Source organism: Lygodium microphyllum, chromosome 5, assembly GCF_053477565.2.
Source record: "Lygodium microphyllum isolate KBCC chromosome 5, Lygodium_microphyllum_v1.1.10, whole genome shotgun sequence".
In the NCBI taxonomy this organism is placed as follows: domain Eukaryota; kingdom Viridiplantae; phylum Streptophyta; class Polypodiopsida; order Schizaeales; family Lygodiaceae; genus Lygodium; species Lygodium microphyllum.
The window spans coordinates 54,198,631-54,219,069 of record NC_141139.1 but is presented as its reverse complement, the minus strand read 5'-3'; the positions used below and the strand labels follow the sequence as shown (position 1 = coordinate 54,219,069).

The 20,439-nt window shown below is 41.8% G+C and overlaps 1 protein-coding gene across 3 annotated transcripts in view; it reads left to right on the top strand.

Moving 5' to 3' along the window:
• LOC148035834 (ribosomal protein L11 methyltransferase-like protein) overlaps window positions 1-20,439 on the top strand; it is a 66,296-nt gene that overhangs the window by 19,910 nt on the left and 25,947 nt on the right. For all 3 annotated transcript variants that reach the window (XM_087677848.1, XM_087677847.1, XM_087677849.1), the window contains exon 2: window positions 2,392-2,478. In XM_087677848.1, the coding sequence (XP_087533974.1) occupies window positions 2,392-2,478 (87 nt within the window). The remainder of the gene's footprint in view (window positions 1-2,391; window positions 2,479-20,439) is intronic.

Here is a 20,439-nt window from a genome sequence, read left to right as displayed (position 1 = left end):
AGCAGTATACACGCTAAGTAAGTGTACAAAACCTCTAACTCTTGACTATGTTTCTAAAAGGACCAAGGTAGAGATGAGCTGGAGAGTGTCATACTTTGAATGGATCCCAAATCGCAGCAAGTAGCTCTGGAAGATGGTCAACAGGCAGAAAAGGGGTAGAATCATGTGGGCAGCAGCAGCAATATGCTGAAAATGCAGCCTGGATGACGTCAACTATTTGGGAATGACCTACACTATAAATTGCAGCCTGTAGATGCAGGTGATTGCTGCAGTCTACTCCTGATGGGCTGAAAATAGGCTGCGTACAGGAGTTGGGTGATGGCTGGTTGCATCATGAACTAAGGTATTTGCCAATTGAGGGGCATAGACAGCAGTGGATGATGGCGCCAACTAATGGAGAAATCTACAAAAACAAGGATGGAGGTTAAGTGGTGGGCAGCCTTCTATTTATAGATGTAGACCCCCCCAAATTAGGGTTTGGCTTATGGGACACTGCCAATGGAAGTTTGGTAGTTTACTATTTTGGGGCTGTTTTGAAGAGCTAATTGAATGTTAAAAGTTTGTAATGCATTTCTTAGCTCAACATGGACCGCTTGGTGCAACTATTGTGGCAAGAGTGGTCACTCAACTGAAGCTTGTAGTCATTGATTTTTTCTCCTTATAATGTTGGGGTTTGTTTGTCTACCCCTAGGCACTTCTTGTGCTACCTTGCCATTTTGGGTGACAAAGATCAATCTGAATTGACTATCATATTTCTATGCATAAGGCAATAAGAGACATACAATGTGCTAAACCCTTGTGAGCAAAAGGAGGGCCCAAGTCCTCACGATGTGATAAGCCTTCATGGAGACCATTGCAACAAGTAATGCAGATAGGCATGTTGCGGATTGCATCCTGATGATGTGGAGGTGCTGAATGCAGCTACACCAGCTCAATGACCAGCTTGATATGGTTTTGTTGCAAGATAACTCAAGACCAAACTTCAACACCACTCATGACCAGCAACGTATCTCTTTCGGTGGTGAAAAGATGGGGATGTGCTTTGGATTTGGAAACCATGGTAGAAAATTCAAAATAAAAAACACACTGACACTTAATACTCCTACTCAATGATGCAGTAGACAAGACTTGCTAAAGAGCAAAGTGCTACAGGTACTGTTAGTGTAGTAATATACGGGCGGCTAGGCGGAGGTGCCTTTACCCTCAACAACCTCCCACTTAAAGGTGAATCTGCCCCAGTGAGAGAGAAAAAGAAAAGACAGTACAAAGCACAAAAGAATCCAAGCATGCATCATATTTTTATTTTTTTTCAAGAGAATATTACTACATTGTTACAAAATCACTAAAATAATATCCCACATAAGGGGGAGGGGCACGACCGATGATTGCCACTCTATATAGGTTTTTGTGCTAAAAAGCAGAGTTCCCAAGTCACGAGTGGGAGTGACCAAAATGGAGTTGGAGTAAATATCTCCACACACTTGAACACTCACCGTTGTCAGTGCTCTCCCTTCAGTCAGGGAGATGGTAAAGTGGGAAGAATTGAGGTTTTCACTTGTCAAAGTGCGATTCATTGTTTGGAGACCTCCGAGGTTTGCCTTCACTCAATTGGTTTGGTTGGATTTCATGGCAACTGAAAGATGAAACACACTTGCATTATACAATTTCAAAAAGTAGGAGAGAGAAAAAAAGAAAATTGTTCAAATTATGTATTACAAGATATTGTGTAGAAGGGAGGAGAGTGGAATTGCCAAATTTGGTAACCTTAAGCAGAAACTAAAATAGCACAAGAAGGGAATATAAAAGTCTAATATTTCTTCTGATTTCTTTGTGTGCAATGAATGATTGAAGGAAGGTGGGGGAGTACTGTATGATGGACTACAATTCCAATTATATAAAACTGTGTGAGGCAAGGAGGCCATGCCAAACATTAAACAAGAAGAAAGAATTATGTGAGAGAAAAGTAAAGGCTATTATAAAAGAAGAACATGGGAGCTAGAGTTTATCAAAATTTCTCTTGGGAATGAAGCCAAAATTTCAGGTATTTCATGTGATTTTTCTTGGTCATGCTCTTTATTGTCTGCCATACCCACCTTAATTAGAGAATTCACAGAAATCAATCCAGACTGCCCTACTTCTAGCTAGCAGGCTACGTTATTTGCAGAATTTGTCACAATCAACATTGGATAAGTAGTTGAGCTGTTGTCAAGTGTGAATGAAATTTTATAATTTTAGTGATATGTTTGGTTGTGTGCCAAGGTGTTTGGACATTTATGTGTGCTGAAGGTATTGTTGTCTCTGAGATGTCAATAAGAGTCTCCACTCGTGCATGTCTAGTGGCATGATAGCTTCATATTACTATAACCATTTTCTTTGGTTACATTTTGATAGGAGGACTTGATGGAAGCCTTGATGAGTTTTGGTGCTTCCTCTGTGAGTATTGAAGATGTCAATTCCAACAAAAACAGTGGTGAAAAGGTATGTTTGCATGACAATCATACTCTTTTCTGAATTTTCTGTGAATGTTTTCGTTACTTGCCATTAAAAGAAAGGGATCCAACAACATTATTCCATACTACATTTGACAATTACAGGGGCGAATCTGCTTTTCCTCAAGTTGCAGAAAACTTCTTTTTAAACAAGCAGAGTGGTAATAGTTAAATCATTGTTACAGTAAACTTCATTTTAACCAAGTGAAGTGGTGATACTTGAATCATTATTTCAAGAGTCTATGGTCCAGAGCAACTAGCCACAGCTTTGCAAAAGGTGACATTACTGTGTCTAATCAGCCATTAGAATATTTGAGGTATTTAGTTGTACTTTGAGTTGATACTAGACTATGCCCTTTGAGAGCTTTCTGATTTCGTGCACCCATATCCATCATAAAGACTATAGAATGTTAAAACACCTTCTGATATTGGAAGATTTTGAATCATGGTATGAAGATGTTTGAAAGGTCTCACCTCTCTTCTATTCCAGAATCTCTCCTAGACTGATTCTTGCACCAAGGATTTGTATTAACTCACCGTACAATACATCAGTGCTGTCAAACTGGGTTCAAGATCCACCTTGAACCAATACAAGAAAATTTGAAAGGAACCTAGAGTTTTAGAACTGAGGATGAGTTAATCCCAATCCCTACACTTGAGTTTTCCCCTTATAACAAAATCAGTGAAGTAGATAACAAAATCAGTGAAGTAGTTCCAATTAGCTTCATGAACCATACTCTGCTTTACAATCAGCTATCTTAGGAAAGGGCTGTCAATGTTCTCTGCCTTCTAGGCAAGGGAGACATATCTAGTGACTGGATCCAAAAGATGAGTAATTAAAAGGAAGCCATGAAAGCTGGAGAGAGGGAGAGAAGATGAAGGAGACTTGTTATTATAATCTGATGGAAAAATGTTAAGTTCTACATCTTATATACCCGCCAGTGTAGTAGGTTTTTTTTCTCCATTATTTTATTTTCGTATTTTCTCCCGTATTCTCCATCTCTTACACTTTTCATATCCATCTTTTGAAGCTTTATGAAGAGCCTCCATCATTGAAACCTGTAATAAAAGATCCACCTGAAATAGATGAACAAGAAGAGATACTTCCCCTTCAGTCATGCATTGACAAGTTGATCCCTTGCAACCCCTTTCTTGATCCCCACAGGGTGTTGTAAGCCATTTGCTTGCATTTACAGAAGTATACCTACTCCCAAGAATTGAGGTGCAGGTCTTGCAGAGTGCCCACAGGTCCTACTAAGGGCTTTGATCAGTTTGGGAGCTCTATTTGGACTCTACAAGATACTTACAGGTCAAAATAGACCTCCTACAGGTGTAGATAGGGTGCTGGACTGCACAGCACAGCAGTACTTTTCCTATTACAGAATTTTCTGTATAAAATCTGGGAGCGCATGCTTATGCTCAGCTCGAAGAGGGCATCCTTGGCTTCCATTTGAACCAAAAGGCAGGTCAATTGAAGCTTCCTAGCTCAAGTTACGGGCAAAACAATGACAGGTGGTTTAACGGGACTGCACCTAACCATGGCAGGGAATAGGGGAAAAACCAAGGCCAATGAAGATGTTCAGCAACAAATCAAGGATGCACGAGAACCAAGGACTGAGAACAACCATGAAACGGATTACGAGGAGTATCCTCATGACATTGGAAGCCTCAGTGCTCTTAATGATACTCTATGCAAGCATGAGATAAGGCATAATCAAAGACATGAGGCTATTTTGGCAAGATAGGAGGCTGTACTTGCAAGCATAGTAGCAAACACAGAAAATCATGCTGAGATGATGAAGGAAATGTGTCAAATGAGAGCCAACATGGACACACTTAATGCCAATTTCTTTAAGTGGTTGGAGATTCAATTGAAGGGAAAAAAGCAAGAAGATTGGTCACATGTACATTTTGAAAGAACCACCTTCCCATCAGTTAATACGAATTCTCAGGGCATTTTAGGAAGAATGGGCATTCCCAATAGTAGCTTTGAGCTTGGCGAGCCTTCTCAGAGGCAAGAGGACCCATTGGGGAATGCATTACGGGGAAATTCTCAGCTTCCATCAATCCCCATGCCTTCAACAAGGTTTCAATAGACTTTTGGTAGGAATCACTCTCATAATAGTATCATTTTTGGCACTCAAAATGATCAATTTCAGTTGGGATAGTTTGGTTAGGCCACTCCTCGTAAATGAGAGTTGAGTGATAAGATTATCTTCTCCAATTTTAATGGCCAATCCTATTTTCCAATTGAATTGGAAGAATGGCTTTCAAGGCTTGAAGACTACTTTGATATTTTGCTAAGAAATGATGGCCAAAAGATCCACTTAGAAGGATTTACTTTTACGTGGTGGCAGTACATTAAGAGAGAAAATCAGCAAGTTGATACTTGGGATGCATTTAAAGCTCTTATGGTTCAAGTTTTTGTGTCTCCCATAGAGAAAGAAAAGCTTGCCTGGTAGTGGTACAGCTTAGAGCAGCGTGGCTTGATAGTTCGGAACTGCACAAATCAATTTTTTAATCTTTCGACGTATGTTGAGTCCATAAGTGATGATGCAAAGCTGCATAAGTATATATGGCTTGGATTCTCAGTTATCGGTTGATGTTTCAGCGTAGTTACCTTCCGATTTGTTCAAGGCTATTGAATTGGTTGAAAGATACTCCCGTAAGTATTGTAGGGATACTTCAGTTCAGTCACAATATGGACAGCAAAGAGGCTTGTCTCAACCATCTTTTGGGTAGCCTAGAGAGCCTACACAGTCCAATTTTGGACAACAAAGAGTTGCTATAAAGTAGGGCCAGTTTGGGGTCAATTATGGTGGTGGAAATATGCCATTTAGCACCCCCTAGAGTTCCCACGTATCCCACCTTCAATGCCTCAAGACAAACCAATAATTTCAGGGCAGTATACAATGGCAGGACTGAGAATAAACAAGGGGACAGCAAGAACAAGAATGTCTCTGCTTTTGGTGGTCAACGATCCATTCCCATGGATTTGTACAAAGAGAAAGGAAAGAAAAAGGACTTTGTTTCAAGTGTGGGGAAAAGTACACAGCTGAACATGCTTTCAAATGTGCTTATAGAAATGCAAAGGCAAGAGTCCAAAGTATGTTGGTCTTTGAAGACTCGGAGGATGACCATGAGGATGCAAGTGCCTTTGTAATCACTGCTGAAAATGATGAGGCTGATGAAAAAATTGGGCAGGAAGAGTTCTTTGACCCTGCAGACACCTTTCCTTTTGACCCCGGTAGTCATGTACGTGTAGATATGGGTGACAAGAATGACTCGCATGCTGCTGCCACTATTTGTACTATCTCCATGGATGCTTGGATAAGATCAAAGAGTCTTAATACTCTTCATCTTCAATGACAAGATCAATCCTCAAAGCAAGGAAGAATTGGACAGGATGCAGGCTCTACTTCAGCAATGTAAGTTGAACTCAAAGAGAGCTTAAGATCAAATGAAGCTTTATGCTGATGGGAAAAGACGGGACTTTGAGTTTCAAAAAGGGGATTTGGTTTTGCTGAAAGTACCTAAGTCTAGGCATGCCACTCTTAAGGATGGCTCCAACAAGAAGTTAGCTCACAAGTTCTATGGGTCCTATCGAATTATTAAGCGAGTGGATGACTTGGCTTATTAGTTGTTGGAATTGCCTCCTTCCACCAAGATTCACAATGTTTTTCATGTGAGTCAACTCAAACCTTTCATTGGATCATCAGTGGATTATTTAGAAGAGCTCCCTCCTATGGATGAAGAGGGTATTATCCAATACATTCTAGAGGCAGTCATACGTCAAAGGGAAAAGAAGCTGCGCTCAAGATCAATAATGGAATACTTGATTAGATGGCAAGGATTGCCCCTTGAAGAGGCCTCTTGAGTCGCCCTAATTTCCCATCATGTAGTATGACTTTCTTCAACTCCACACTGTTGGGAATGTACAATCTCTTGTCTACAAACAAAATTCCCTCCTTGAGGGTATACATGCCATGATGCATCCTTTTAGCTCTCACTTATTCTATAATCTTATGCATTTCTTCATCATGTTCCAAGGCCTCTTTTACTAATTCATGGAAGTTGCTATTGACCATACTGATGGCCTTTAAATCGGCCTTGCGACTTAGCATATCAACTATTTTTTTTGTGGAGCATGGCTTGTGTTTGATCTCCAAGCCAAACTTGGCTAGGAAGTCGAGCCATATAGCTTGCTTGGTGGACAACTTGGGCTTGGACTAGAAGTATTTGAGTGATATGTTGTCTGTGAATACAACTATGTGTTTATCTTGTGCACAGCTCTCTGTTTTCAACCAGCTTTGATTCTGAATTATGGAAAACATTTAATGCCATATATGGGTTGAAAGTACTCAAGGTAAGCTCCGTTTCTATGTGTCAAACACCCCGATCGAAGTTACCTAGCAAAAGTTATTTCAGATTTACTACAGCAAGGTCCTGTAGCATGCTGTCCACTGTTTGCAGCACTCAATTGTTGGGTATCTCACACGCCTTACTTACGCCTACGCTCATATGGGAGTGTGTGGGTGATCACTAGGACACTGGGGCACTTTTTACTCTCGGTAGGAGAGGTTTTTTCCCCCAGATTATGTGTACTATTTTGTATGTGCTTGTGGTGCACACTTACGGGCACTTACTGTGTTCGGGTGTGAACAGCCCCTTATAACTCTAAGGTATAAGGGTTATCATTTGTACTTTCAGCTTACACTCTATTCAGTACTATTGCATTGGGTGTCGTGCTCAACTCTGTCTCTCACTCTCACACTGTCTACTGCACTTCAGCTGCACCTCGATCCTCTCCCATCTGACATTTGGTATCAGAGCTCAGCTCTGAGCTCAGCTTCTGCTTGCAACGTGCAGTCCTGACCGCACTCGAGCCACCTCTGTTCTGCATCTGCCCTGCGCGCAGCTCCAACAGTCGGCGCGCAACACTGCCCTGTCCCAGCGCGCCACCAGCAGGCGTGTCGCGTCAGCTGCAGGTGCTGACGTTTGTCAGCGCAGGCTTCTCACTACAGTCGTCCACGTCAGCAGCTGCCCGTCAGCAGTCGCTCGTCAGCTCGCGAGCAGCTCCACCAGTCCGCCAGGGCCCTGTTTCGTGCAGGCGGAGTCAACGCCTGCTCGCGACAGTCTTACCTCGCCGTTTTTGACCACGCACAACTCGCGACCTGCCTGCCCGCTTCAGATTCGCGCAGCCCGCCAATCTGCCTACCGCCGTTGTAAAGCTCCACGTCAGCCAGTCCGCCCGCCCGTCAGACGACCTGCTCCACGTCAGTACTCTGCCACACGACCAGGTAAAATTTTCAAAAATTTTATTATTTCAGCCCAGAATAAAATTCTGGAAGCGGCGGTTCACACGCAGTTGGCACAGATTTACTGGAAAAGTAAATTTCATGCAAATTTCTGACTGAATGGTCAGAAAATTTTGGGGCTTTTGTGTATTTGGAGGACAGATGCATTTAAACTGCTGATACAGTCACAGACCGACTGTTTTTGACAGAGATTTTGGCAAAATTTTGGGGATTTATTCATAACAGTGTTGCACTGCACTGTTTGCACATTGGGAAACGTGCTGTGTCTGTCTGTGACACATTGAATGCACATTTTGGGGCTTTTGTAACAGACATTTGTGACAGAAATTTTGGGCAGAAAATTTTGGGGCTTTTGATGTTTTAGTGCTGCTGAGCACTAATTGCACCTTGGAAAGCGTGCATCAGTGACAGTTTTTGTGACAGAGTACCCTTTGCACATTAATTGCAGACTTGTGTTTGCTGCAATTTCTGGAAATTTGCAGATTTCCAGCCCGTACTGCATTGACATTGCTCAATTGCCTTTTGGGAAATAATGGCAAATCAGGGAGGAGATGTATTCACCTATGTGTCCAAGGAAGACCGATTGGACGGGAACAATTATTCCCTTTGGTCTTTCATGATGAAGAATGTATTAGTGGCAAAAAATTTGTGGGATTATGTCAGTGGAGAGGAAGCACGACCGGGAGTTGTGGCTCCCGCTACTCCTCCTCCAGGAGGACGTGCAAGAGGGCAACCTCAGCCCCCTCCACCTCAGCCCGCTCAGCCACTTCCCCCAAGAACTGCAGCTCAGAAAACTTGGGATACACGGGATGCACAGGCTATGTCGCTGATTGCATTGGCAGTTCAGCGTTCTATCATTCCTCATATTCGTTCAGCAGCTTCTTCACAAGAAGCTTGGTTGATATTGGAGCAGATGTTTGCAGGAAAGAATGAGACTCGCATCTCTTTCTTGAAGAAAGAGCTAGAGACTCTAAAGATGAATGAGGGTGATTCTATGCAGGATCATCTCAACAAAATTCAGGACTTGCGGGAGCAACTCATGAATGTGGATGAGTACTACTCAGATGCGCAGCTGATTTCTACGACATTGAATTCACTGCCTCCCTCTTACTTGGCTTTTCATACTGCCTTGAACCTCACTATGAGGATTTCGAAAGAGCCCATCACTTTCATTCAGCTTGTCAGTTTGCTTCTAGAGGAGGAACAAACTAGACGGAACAGTGGTGTGGATGGTATAGCCTCGGAGCAGGCTTTTATGTCAAGGCAGAAGGGTAAAAACAGCCAAGGGAAAAATGCTTCGCAGAGTTCTGGTAGTAGTAACACTTCACAGACAAGTCAGAAACAGGGGGGCACGCAAGCCAAGAAAGGAAAATGCCATTACTGCAAGAAGCCTGGCCACTACATCACTGAGTGCAGGAAGCGCATCGCCAAAGAGAAGAAGAAGGAGTCAGGGATGTCTGTTTCTGCAGCTCCTTTCACTGCTAGTGAGTCCGCGTCCTTTGTTGCAGACAGGGACTATTGTTTTTACACTTGCAGTTATGATGTCTCTTGGGCTGATAGAGCATTTAGCTCTACAGAAGATGCTGACACTTGGTTCTTTGACAGTGGTGCTTCACGGCATATCACATCTCGTAGAGATTTGTTTGCTTCTCTTGGTGCACCTCCCGTTGGGAAGTCTGTTCAGTGTGCTAATAATGCATCATACCCTGTTCGTGGTATTGGGGAGATTCAGCTTACAGCCATTGATGGCTCTATTCTCCGCCTACAGGATGCTTTGTATGTGCCTGGCATTAAGAAGAATCTGCTTTCCATTTCTTCTATGGCACGTTGTGGTTTGCAGGTCACCTTTGATGATGACCGTTGCATGGTCCGTGACAAGGAACACATGACATTGGTCTTGACAGGTTCTTTGTGTCATGGGTTATATGAGTTGGATGCTCTTTCGGTAGATCAGTCTGCATATTTGACATCCACTCTTACTCCTGCTATGTTAGAGGCAGAGTTATGGCATGCTCGTTTGGGGCATGTAAACTATGGCAGCTTGATGCTATTACAGCGTACTCAGATGTTGGATGGGTTACCTCTCTTGGAGAGACCTCCTGAGCATTTATGCGAGGGTTGCATTTTGGGGAAAATGCATCGTTTCTCTTTTCCCCGTGATGTTGCTTTTAGAGCAACAGCCAGATTGCAGCTTGTGCATTCGGATGTTTGTGGGCCCATGCAGACACAGTCATTGGGTGGTTGTTACTATTTTGTAACATTTATTGATGACTTTACACGTTTGTGCTGGGTCTACTGCTTGAAAAAGAAGTCAGAAGTGTATGATGCATTTTTGGCTTTCAGTGCACTTGTGGAAACTCAGTCTGGTTGCAAGATTAAGACTCTCCGTTCGGACCGAGGGGGGGAATACATGTCCTCTATGCTGAATTCTTATTTGCAGCAGAAGGGCATTATCCATCAGTACACTACTGCATATACTCCACAGCAGAATGGGGTAGCAGAGAGGAAAAATCGGTCACTCATGGAGATGGCCAGATGTATGCTGAAGGCAAAGAGTTTGCCTCATAGTTTTTGGATGGAAGCCGTCGTGTGCGCTTGCCACATTTTGAACAGATGCCCTACCACGGCCTTGAAAACCGTCACACCTTTTGAGGCTTGGCACAGCCGCAAACCTTCTGTTGGCCACTTCCGTACTTTTGGGTGTCTTGCATATGCCCATATTCCACAGGTACTTCGAAAGAAGTTGGACAACAAGGCTGTAAAATGCATCTTTATGGGATATAGCAGCGAAAGCAAAGGCTACAGACTCTATGATCCCGTGACCAAGAAGGTTTTTGTCAGCAGGGATGTTGTATTTGATGAAAAATCAGAATTATCCTTGGCTGGTTTTGATACATATCAGGCTGCCCGTGATGTCTTTGAAGGGCTGCTGCCCATCACATTTGGTGATTCAGCTGGTACTTCAGCAAATGAACCTAATGTTCAGCCAGCTGCTCCTATGGAACATGCAGTAAATCAGCACATTGCTGAAACTGAAATTCAGCAGGAACTTCTACACAGTCAGGAAGCAAGACAGGTGCCTAGATGGTACACGCAGACTATGAGAGATAGTCATTTGGAAACACCCTTGGCTGGTCGTACTCGAAGGCAAACTCGACTGCATGATTCAGCACATTCCATGGAGTTTGTTATGGCAGCATGTACTCATGATAATGAGGAGCCTGAATGTTTTGAGGATGCACGACATAGTGTGCATTGGATGGCAGCCATGCAAGCTGAATTGGATTCTATTCATAAGAATTATACTTGGGATTTGGTGTCTTTGCCAGTTGGCAAGCGTGCCATTGGTACGAAATGGGTCTACAAATTGAAAAGGAATGCAGATGGATCCATAGATAAGTACAAGGCACGGCTGGTAGCTAAAGGCTACGCACAGAAAAAGGGCATTGACTATGAGGAGACCTTTGCTCCTACCTCCCGTATGACGACCATTCGGTCTATGATTGCCTTGGCTGCACATTTTGGTTGGAAAGTGCATCAGCTGGATATAAAGACTGCATTCTTACATGGGGAACTTCAGGAAGAAGTGTATGTACAGCAGCCCATTGGTTTTGCAGTTGAAGGCTCAGAAAATTTAGTATGCAAGCTGAAAAAAGCTCTATATGGTTTGAAACAAGCTCCACGAGCTTGGTACGCAAAGATAGATGCTTTCTTGCTTAGTCAGGGGTTTGTAAACAGCCCATCTGAGTCTACCCTTTATGTACATAAAGAGGGGGGATCCATGCTGATTTTGTGTCTATATGTAGACGACCTTTTGCTCACTGGAACACGTGCTGATCAGATTTCAGCATTCAAAAATAATTTACAGCAAACTTTTGACATGTCTGACTTGAGTATTTTGCACTATTACTTGGGCATCCAGTTTGTACATGATGCTAGAGGCATTGGATTATGTCAGTCAAGGTACATTGGGCAACTTCTTGAGAAGTTTGGCTTACAGGATTGCAAGCCAGTTTGTACACCCATGGAACCTGGGCTCAAACTGTCATTACATGATGACAGTGATTTGTTTGATATCCATACTTATGCTCCAGCAGTGGGATGTCTCATCTATCTATGCCACACTCGGCCAGACATACAGTTTGCCGTTTCAGTTTTGAGCAGGTACATGCATCAGCCTCGTATGTCGCATTGGCAAGCTGTGAAGCGTGTGTTTCGTTACTTGCAGGGTACTAGAGCTCTTGGATTGCTTTATGCCAAGGGAAGACCACTGCAGTTACATGCTTACAGTGACTCTGATTGGGCTGGTGATTTTGATACTCGTCACTCCACTAGTGGCAATTGTTTCTTTCTTGGCTCGTCATGCATTTCTTGGCTTAGCAAGAAACAATCCACTGTTGCCACGTCGTCATGTGAAGCTGAGTACAAGGCAGCCTTCACTACTGCAGTTGAGTGCGTATGGCTTAGACGCTTACTTGCTGATTTGGATGTATCTGTTACGGAGCCTACTCCTTTATATACTGATAGTCAGAGTGCCATTGCAGTGGCACGGAACCCTGTGTTTCATGCTCGCACGAAACACATAGAGATTCACTACCACTTTGTCAGAGAGAGGCTACATGCAGGTGATATCAGCCTTGTCTACTGTCCTACCACCAGCAATGTGGCAGACATCTTCACCAAAGCTCTTCCACGAGACAAATTTGAAGCATTTCGCGATGCTTTGAATTTGACGCCCTTTGGTGGCGGATGATCCTTGTACACTTGATCACTCTTCACTCCAGGGGGGTTTGTTGGGTATCTCATACGCCTTACTTACGCCTACGCTCATATGGGAGTGTGCGGGTGATCACTAGGACACTGGGGCACTTTTTACTCTCGGTAGGAGAGGTTTTTTCCCCCAGATTATGTGTACTATTTTGTATGTGCTTGTGGTGCACACTTACGGGCACTTACTGTGTTCGGGTGTGAACAACCCCTTATAACTCTAAGGTATAAGGGTTATCATTTGTACTTTCAGCTTACACTCTATTCAGTACTATTGCATTGGGTGTCGTGCTCAACTCTGTCTCTCACTCTCACACTGTCTACTGCACTTCAGCTGCACCTCGATCCTCTCCCATCTGACATCAATTCCTCATTGAATATGGGTCAAAATTGGATTTTTCTTATTTTCCAATCATGCCCATACATCATATTGTATCCATGACCCAACATACATACATAACCCCCACATGATTTATTGAATAACCCCTTGTAATCATGTAGCAGAGTAGTACTTTGGACTGCCCTGCCTTGTTTCGTAATAAGTGTCCATTTTGTTTTTAAGGGCAAAAACCTTTGGGTGGGGATGGAATGTAAGAGATGGGAAATACGGAAATAAAATAATGGAGGAAAATTACCTGCTACACTGGCAGGTATATAAGATGTAAGGGACTTGACATTTTTCCATCAGATTATAATAACAAGTCTCCTTCATCTTCTCTCCCCTCTCTCTCTTTAGCTTTCATGGCTTCCTTTCTTTCTTTTTTGTCTTTCTTTCTCCTCGTCACTCTCTTTTGCAGTTCTCTCTCTTCTCTTTCTCTCTCCCAGTCCTCTCCTTGACAAAAAACATTGTGAATTCTCCAATGCTATGGAAGTTGTAACATGTAACAAACATCATTTGTCTTTTCAGTGACTTGAAATGGCCCATGATTTCTTGATGCGAGCTCACTTGTCTTTAGTAACCCACAACTTATTCTCCATAAAAAGAAATCCATCTTTCATATTATAAGAGTCCATTCTTTTACCAAGTTGTAAACTCTCCCAAATGATTTTAGAGTCTTCATTAGAAGCATATATGTCTCTCATACTAGTGAAATTTGTATGGTGAATCATGGGCATTTCATGAATTCGAGGTCTTCTTGACAGGGCATTAACTACCTTGTTTTGCTTCTTAGGAATATGTAATATCTGGAAGTTAAAATTGAGCTAAATAATTGGTCCATTGAATATGCTTCTTAGAAATCTGTGGTTGGTTGAGAAAATTTCTCAGATTGTCTTGGTTTGTCTTGATGAGATTTTCTCCATCTAAAAGATAATATCTCCAATCTTTTATAGCTTGAATGATAGCCATGAACTCCTTTTCATAGGTAATAGCTTTTTTTTTGCATTTTGCAACCTTCTGCTTGCATAAGCAACTGTATGCCATTCTTGATGTAAGACTATATCAATGTAGTTTCTTGAAGCATCACATTCCACAATGAAAGGATTTGATAAATTAGGTGTAATCAAAATAGATTCTTTATTGATATAGAACTTTAGAGCTTCAAAAACTTCCTTATCTAGTTTGGTTCATTAGAATGCCATTGCTTTCTTGGCCAAATCATACAATGGTCTAGCAACCATTGCAAACCATTTAATGAATCTCCTATAATAAGAGCATAATCCCAAGAAGCTTCGAAATTTACGAACACTGGTCAATTCTGGCCATTCTACAATAGCCTTGACTTTTTTTAGGATCCAATCGAATTCCATCTTTGGATACAATTTGGCCCAAGTAGTGAATCTTTTTTAGGAAAAATTTACTCTTTTTGCCATTCGCATAAAGTTTGTGTTATGGAGTTCTTGAAAGACCATTTTCAAGTGTTGCTTACACTTTTCTTTATCTTTTGAATAAATCAAAATATCATCAAAGAAAGTTTGTGTAAACTTTTGGTATGCTCTAAAGATTCTTTCTATCATTCTATTAAAGGTTGCAAAGAGTGTTGGTGAGACCAGATGATAGCGCAAAAAACTCATACAAACCAAAAGTTATCATGAATACTATTTTATGAATATCTTGGGGAGCAATTCTGATCTGATGGTAGCCGCTCTTCAAGTTAGTCCGATTGAATATTTTGGATATATCTAACCTATCAAAGATATCATTAATTCTCGGAATGGGAAAGCTATTTTGAATTGTAATGTTGTTGAGGGCCTTATAGTCCACACAAGTGTCAAGATCCATATTTCTTTTGTACTAAGAGGGTTGGAGAGCAAAAATGTGAGGAAATGGGTCTTATTAGACCCTTCTCTAAGAGCTTTTTCTCCTACCTTATAATCTCCTCTTCTTGTGTTGGATTACACAATATGGTGGCCTATTTGGAGGTGAGCTCTTAGGAATGAGGTAAGTGATCTTTTGGTCTCTCTGGTGGTAACTCATTAGGTAAAGTGTCTGCAAAACAATCTTCATACTTCTTTAAGAAACTCATTCGCTCCTTGTTCATATCTGAGATGGACTCTTCAATTCTAGACTCTTTGTTAGAATCTTTGACAAAAATCAAGTACAAGGAAATAGACTTTTTCATCCCTGTACAAATTTGGATACGGGATAAGATATGAATAGAGTTTCCTTCCACTATCCAATCAAAAGATACATTTTTACCCTTGAAAGGAAATCTAAATTTATTTTGATTCTAATCAATGATTGGATCTATTCATCTATTTTAAAGAATTCCTAATGCAACATCATAATGACCAAGATGTCCCATGACAAAACTCTCATGATCTATGTAATCTCTTATCTCAATTCGTAGTTTCCCAAAAATGGAAGTAACTTGAGACTCTATTACTTGAAAAGCAGCACTTCACATTTTTGGTGTTTCAAACCTCTCCTTTGGTAGATGTAGAGCTTCAACTATGTGAGGATGGATACAATGATAGGTAGCCCTTGTATCAAAATAAATGAGAACGGGCTGCTTAGCAATTTTATCCCAAGCCATAAAAAGCTTCATTTTTTTTGACAGAGTTTTGTCCAATTGCAAGGATTTCTTAGGCACAATAGTTGCTTGAGGTGTTTTTTGGGATTGGTTTTCATTCTTTACCTTGTTGTGACATTGACCAGCCATGTGTCCTTTTTCTCCACAAGAGAAACATCGCCCTTCTCTTGTATATTGTATTAACTGTTGATATGTTAGCTTCTTTTTGGATGGCAGAGGTGGTGTACCTCTATCCTTATGCTTTGCTTCTTGTTTATCTAACTTCTTTTGGTCAAACATCTTGGTCTTTTTTCTTTGTGGTTCTTTTTTTGAGGCTTTACCAAGTATCCATGGTATATGTAGTCTTTCAACTTCTATGACCGCATCTTGAGCCTTTTTCAAAGTATCAGGCTTTGTCATCTTGACAGCTCACCGTACCATTGGATGCAATTGATGGATAAAAATTCTGATCTCCATATTGGAAGGAACTTTATTAAGAGATGTAAATTTCAAAGAAATAGTTGCAAACTTGTTGATAAATGTTTCATCCTATTCTTATTGTACATCGGGCTCAAAGGATGAAAGTAGAAACTTCTTGTTGAACATCTCCTTAAACTCTTTTCAAGACTAAGGTTTCCTCTCTTCTTGAATAACTGTGAGCCACCGATTTAAAGTGGGATTTTAACCATTCTAATCTTTGATTTTTCTATATAATCTTTGCCACCAAAAGCAACATAAATTTGTCTAGTAAAAGCCATTGCCTTTTGAGCATCTCTCTTACCATAGAAAATGTTAAAATTAACGGTCTTCCCTCCAAGCTTGAAGTCTCTTTTGGCATCGTTTTCCTTTGCTAAAAGTATCTTTGGAGATTCAACTACCATGGAGATAGCCAATTATTTGACTTTCTTCTTTTCCTTCTCCATGGAGGGATTCTTGGGACAAGAGGAGGTAGCTTGTGTATGATAAGACTTTGAAGTTATCGCGTGGGTCAATCCTCGAATGATAGGTGATGTGTTATCTTTCATAGACTTAGTTGCATCAGTAACATTAATACATTTTATATTGAGGTAGGCTTTTGCAGTTGTAATACCATTTGTCTCAAGAGCATTCTTAGTAAGGTAGGTGGGTGATGGTTGAAATTTGCACGGTAGAGTGAGAAACGTGCACAAAAGGATAAGGCTGAATGGTAGGCAGCCCGTTTGTTTATAGATGTTGAAGGGTGTCCCAACCCTCTCTGAAATGCAATATCTGTCCACTCTTTGCCTTCTCGAGGACATAATCAATCTTTTAAGCATCATGGTCATAGTCATGTCCCTAATTTTGTTTTAAGGGTCTAGGGATGTTCTAGGGTGCAATTGGGAAGGGCATAGTTCCTTGATGAGTTGCACTTCCATAGCCCACTTTATCTTTGTATAGCAATTTCCTTTTTTGACAGATTGTTCGGGGGGTTGTTCGTTTTCTTTTTTCCAGGGGGTGGGGGGGATTTTATTCCTACAAAGGGGATGATGTTGCAATCACATTCTAGTTTCCATGCCTTACTGATTGCTCGACTATTCGATCATGTGTCAAAAAAAGGGCATACATTGGTAGAGGCTGTAGTGGAAGTTATCCCTCACTTCCCCTCAATGGGAGTTATCATTTCCATGTAATCCCTCCAAGTCCTCCCTTTCACTTAGTGCGAGCTTACCATTCCCATATCATCCCTCCAATTGGTCTTTTGAGCATTTTATGGAGGCAAAGTGTATCCAACTAAGAACAATGGAACCCTGCAATCAATGCAAAATGTGATGGACCTTTCAAATAGAAATGATTCTCGCTGATTATCTTTGTTAAAGGTCATGTATGAAAGGAAGCTGATACAAGGCTCAGCCCTTGCACATGCGGCGGGCTATAGCTGCAATGAGGGTGCTTGGAGAGAGAAGGTGGGAGGCAAAAGAAGACAATGATCGAAGTGATGCCAGCCAACTAACAGGTGAGGCCTATAAACAGGCAAGATTGACCTAACATCCTTTAGGGTAGTGACCAAATCCTCTAGGACAATGTCTGTGAGACTATAGTAGAAAGGAACAATGAACATGGAGTGGAAGAGAAGAAGGAGACAGAAAGAGCACAGTGAGCTAAAGGAACAAAATTGACAGAAATCTGAAGGATACAAGGCTCTCAGTCAGCCTCTACATGCAGCTTGGAGTGTCAATGAGGGTGCCAAACAGAGGTAGGAGATGAAGATGAGGATGATGAGGGCTGGTACAGAAAGTTAATGAACCACTGAATGAATGTAGAGAGTGACAAGGCTGCCATAAATGGGCATAAGTGCTGAAACTGGCTGATCTGCTTTTAATGCATGTTGGACCACTTAAAGTGCCAAAAATTCGAAATGCAATGCACTAAATGCTGCCTATCTGCGAGGCAAAATATGCCCTATCCATGGCAACAAATGCTTGCCCATGAATGAGAGAAATAGGCTCCCTGATGACAAATGTAGGGATGAATCTCCACCTTAAATGTTTGGGACAAATAAATTGACAGATGAATACACTCAAAGCTCCTGATGTCCTTGCTTAATTGAGATTGAGGCTCACAAGTAGAAGATTACCCTACATGACACTCACGGCTGCTAACACCCCCTCTCAAATCTTAGATGTGGTGGAAGGCCAAAGGAGAAGGAATGGATCCGAGGGTGGTAGGAAGAGTGCCATTGGCTGGGGAGTAAGAACCTCTCTCCAAATGAAAGCCTAAACCAACAGGAGGTCACCATAGGACAATGGGAGTGGGGAGGCCTCAAATGGATCACCCTAGTGATGTCTAGTTGGGAAGGGATGAGCCAAGGCTGACCCATTTAAGAGACAATAGGAACGAGCTATTAAAGGTTCTATAACTTGCCAAAAAAGAGGAACAAAGACAAAGGGCCATGGGATGTGTATGCAAGTGGTAGGAGATGGTAGCTCAATGATGAAGAAAAGAGGCTAGCATGTGAAAGAAAGGCCCAAAGTAGATTTCAATCCTTAAAGAATCTCCTCACGATCCTAGAAATCCCCCTCTAAAACAAGGGCTAGGGCATTCACAAATGCTTCTCCAAGATCGTTCCCCTTTGACAAGGATGGGGGATACGAGGAAACCACTAGAGGAGATGGTGGGTGTTTCATCCTTGGACATTTGGATGGGCACTAATGTATTGGTTACAATGGTCATGAAGTAAAATAGTGCGAATGTTCGAAGGGCAGCTTAGGGTTATGGCAGTTGAGTCCTATTTATAGGACTCAAGGCCCTATTGCTCACATTGTTGTGCGATCACCACTCTTGGACTCTTGGCCCATAGGCCACGCATCCGTACAGTTGGATGGTGTGGGCTGATGGTATGGAATGACGGTGTTTCACGAGTGGTATTCGAAGAGAATCCTCTCACACAACTCGAACACAAGACGACAAGGTGTGCCAGTAAAGTAAATGACTTTGTTTGGGAGCTAAACTCAACTAGAAGCTTCAACAGTACAATACTGAACACCAGCAACCCTATCCTCAAATAAACGATGACAATGCCGCTTGTAGCTTGAAACACACAAAGAGCGCACACAAAGAAAAAACTTCTACAACCACAATACAAATAAGCAAGAACTTTAAGTTTGAGTCATAAACAAGCTCATTCCACATTTTTCTTAAAACATGTTTCGATTTAGGAAACGATTAAGACACTTTCATAAGTAAAAAACACTTCTATGTATTTAGAGAAGCACACACTTATTCTCTATACCTCAAGTTTCTATCTTTGTGATACAATCAAGACACTTCCATAAGTGGAAAACACTTCTATGTATTTAGAGTTAAGCACACACATTCTCTATACCTCAAATTTCTATCTTTGTGATACATTATGCTCGCTAAGGCTTTGACGCATCATAAACTCTTCAGGATTTTAGGTGTGACCTTCCTCTTCTCACAACAGGTCCAAAAACATAAGCAAGAGAAGGCCCTTAACTCCTAGTTTCTTCTCTTTATATGGTATATGTGAAAGCATGAAGCTTTTCCACTACGTTTTTAATCTTTTTTTGAAACTTTTCCTTCCTTTTCACGTTTGGCCAAAAGCCTCAGGCTTTTTTGATTTGAAAGTTGATGGATTCGTCACTGCCTGCGCCAATCTTATGGTTCTTCCTTTCAAAACGTTTTTTGCTTAATTCGTAAATGCAGGCTCAGCACATGAGCTCAGGCCAAATTACTTCCGTCAGTCTGCACAATCAGTGCGTGCTGCGACCTTCTCTCGGGCCAAATTACTTCCGTCAGTCTGCACAATCAGTGCGTGCTGCGACCTTCTCTCTGCTGGTTTCAAACGATGTCTTCTCTCTTCTTCCTCTGACAATGATAGCGTCCCTTGATCACCCTCATGCGACGATGTAGTTGCTATGATGTGCAGTCCTTCCCATGCACTAGCTATCATTCTCCTCTACACGCATCCTTCTGATCAGTCGGTCTCTTCTCAGCAATCCAGGCGGCCTTCAACATGTCGATCTCTCCACAAATCTTCTTGGTTATCCGTCATGCTGATGCCGTAGCTGCCATGTATATAATACGATCTCTACATTAGCATGAGCACTATATCTGCAGTTCTCTCTCCTGCATGTATTCCAGCGTGTTAGCTTTCTGGACTCATGTCACATTGCTGAAACAGTAGTTCGTGTTAGCTTGCTGGACTCATGTCACACTGCTGAAACAGTAGTTCGTGGCTATAGTGAGCGTGTCAATCATGCAGAGAGAAGTTGACAGCATGGCTGAACCCTGCATGTTCCAAATGCATTGCTAAACTCTTCAATCCTCTGTGCAGCTTTAGTTTGAGATTGACTTCTTGCCATCTTTACACTAACTAGCAAAAGGTGACAAAATCGCTGCGAAGATATCATCACAACATTGTTCACGCAGTTGACT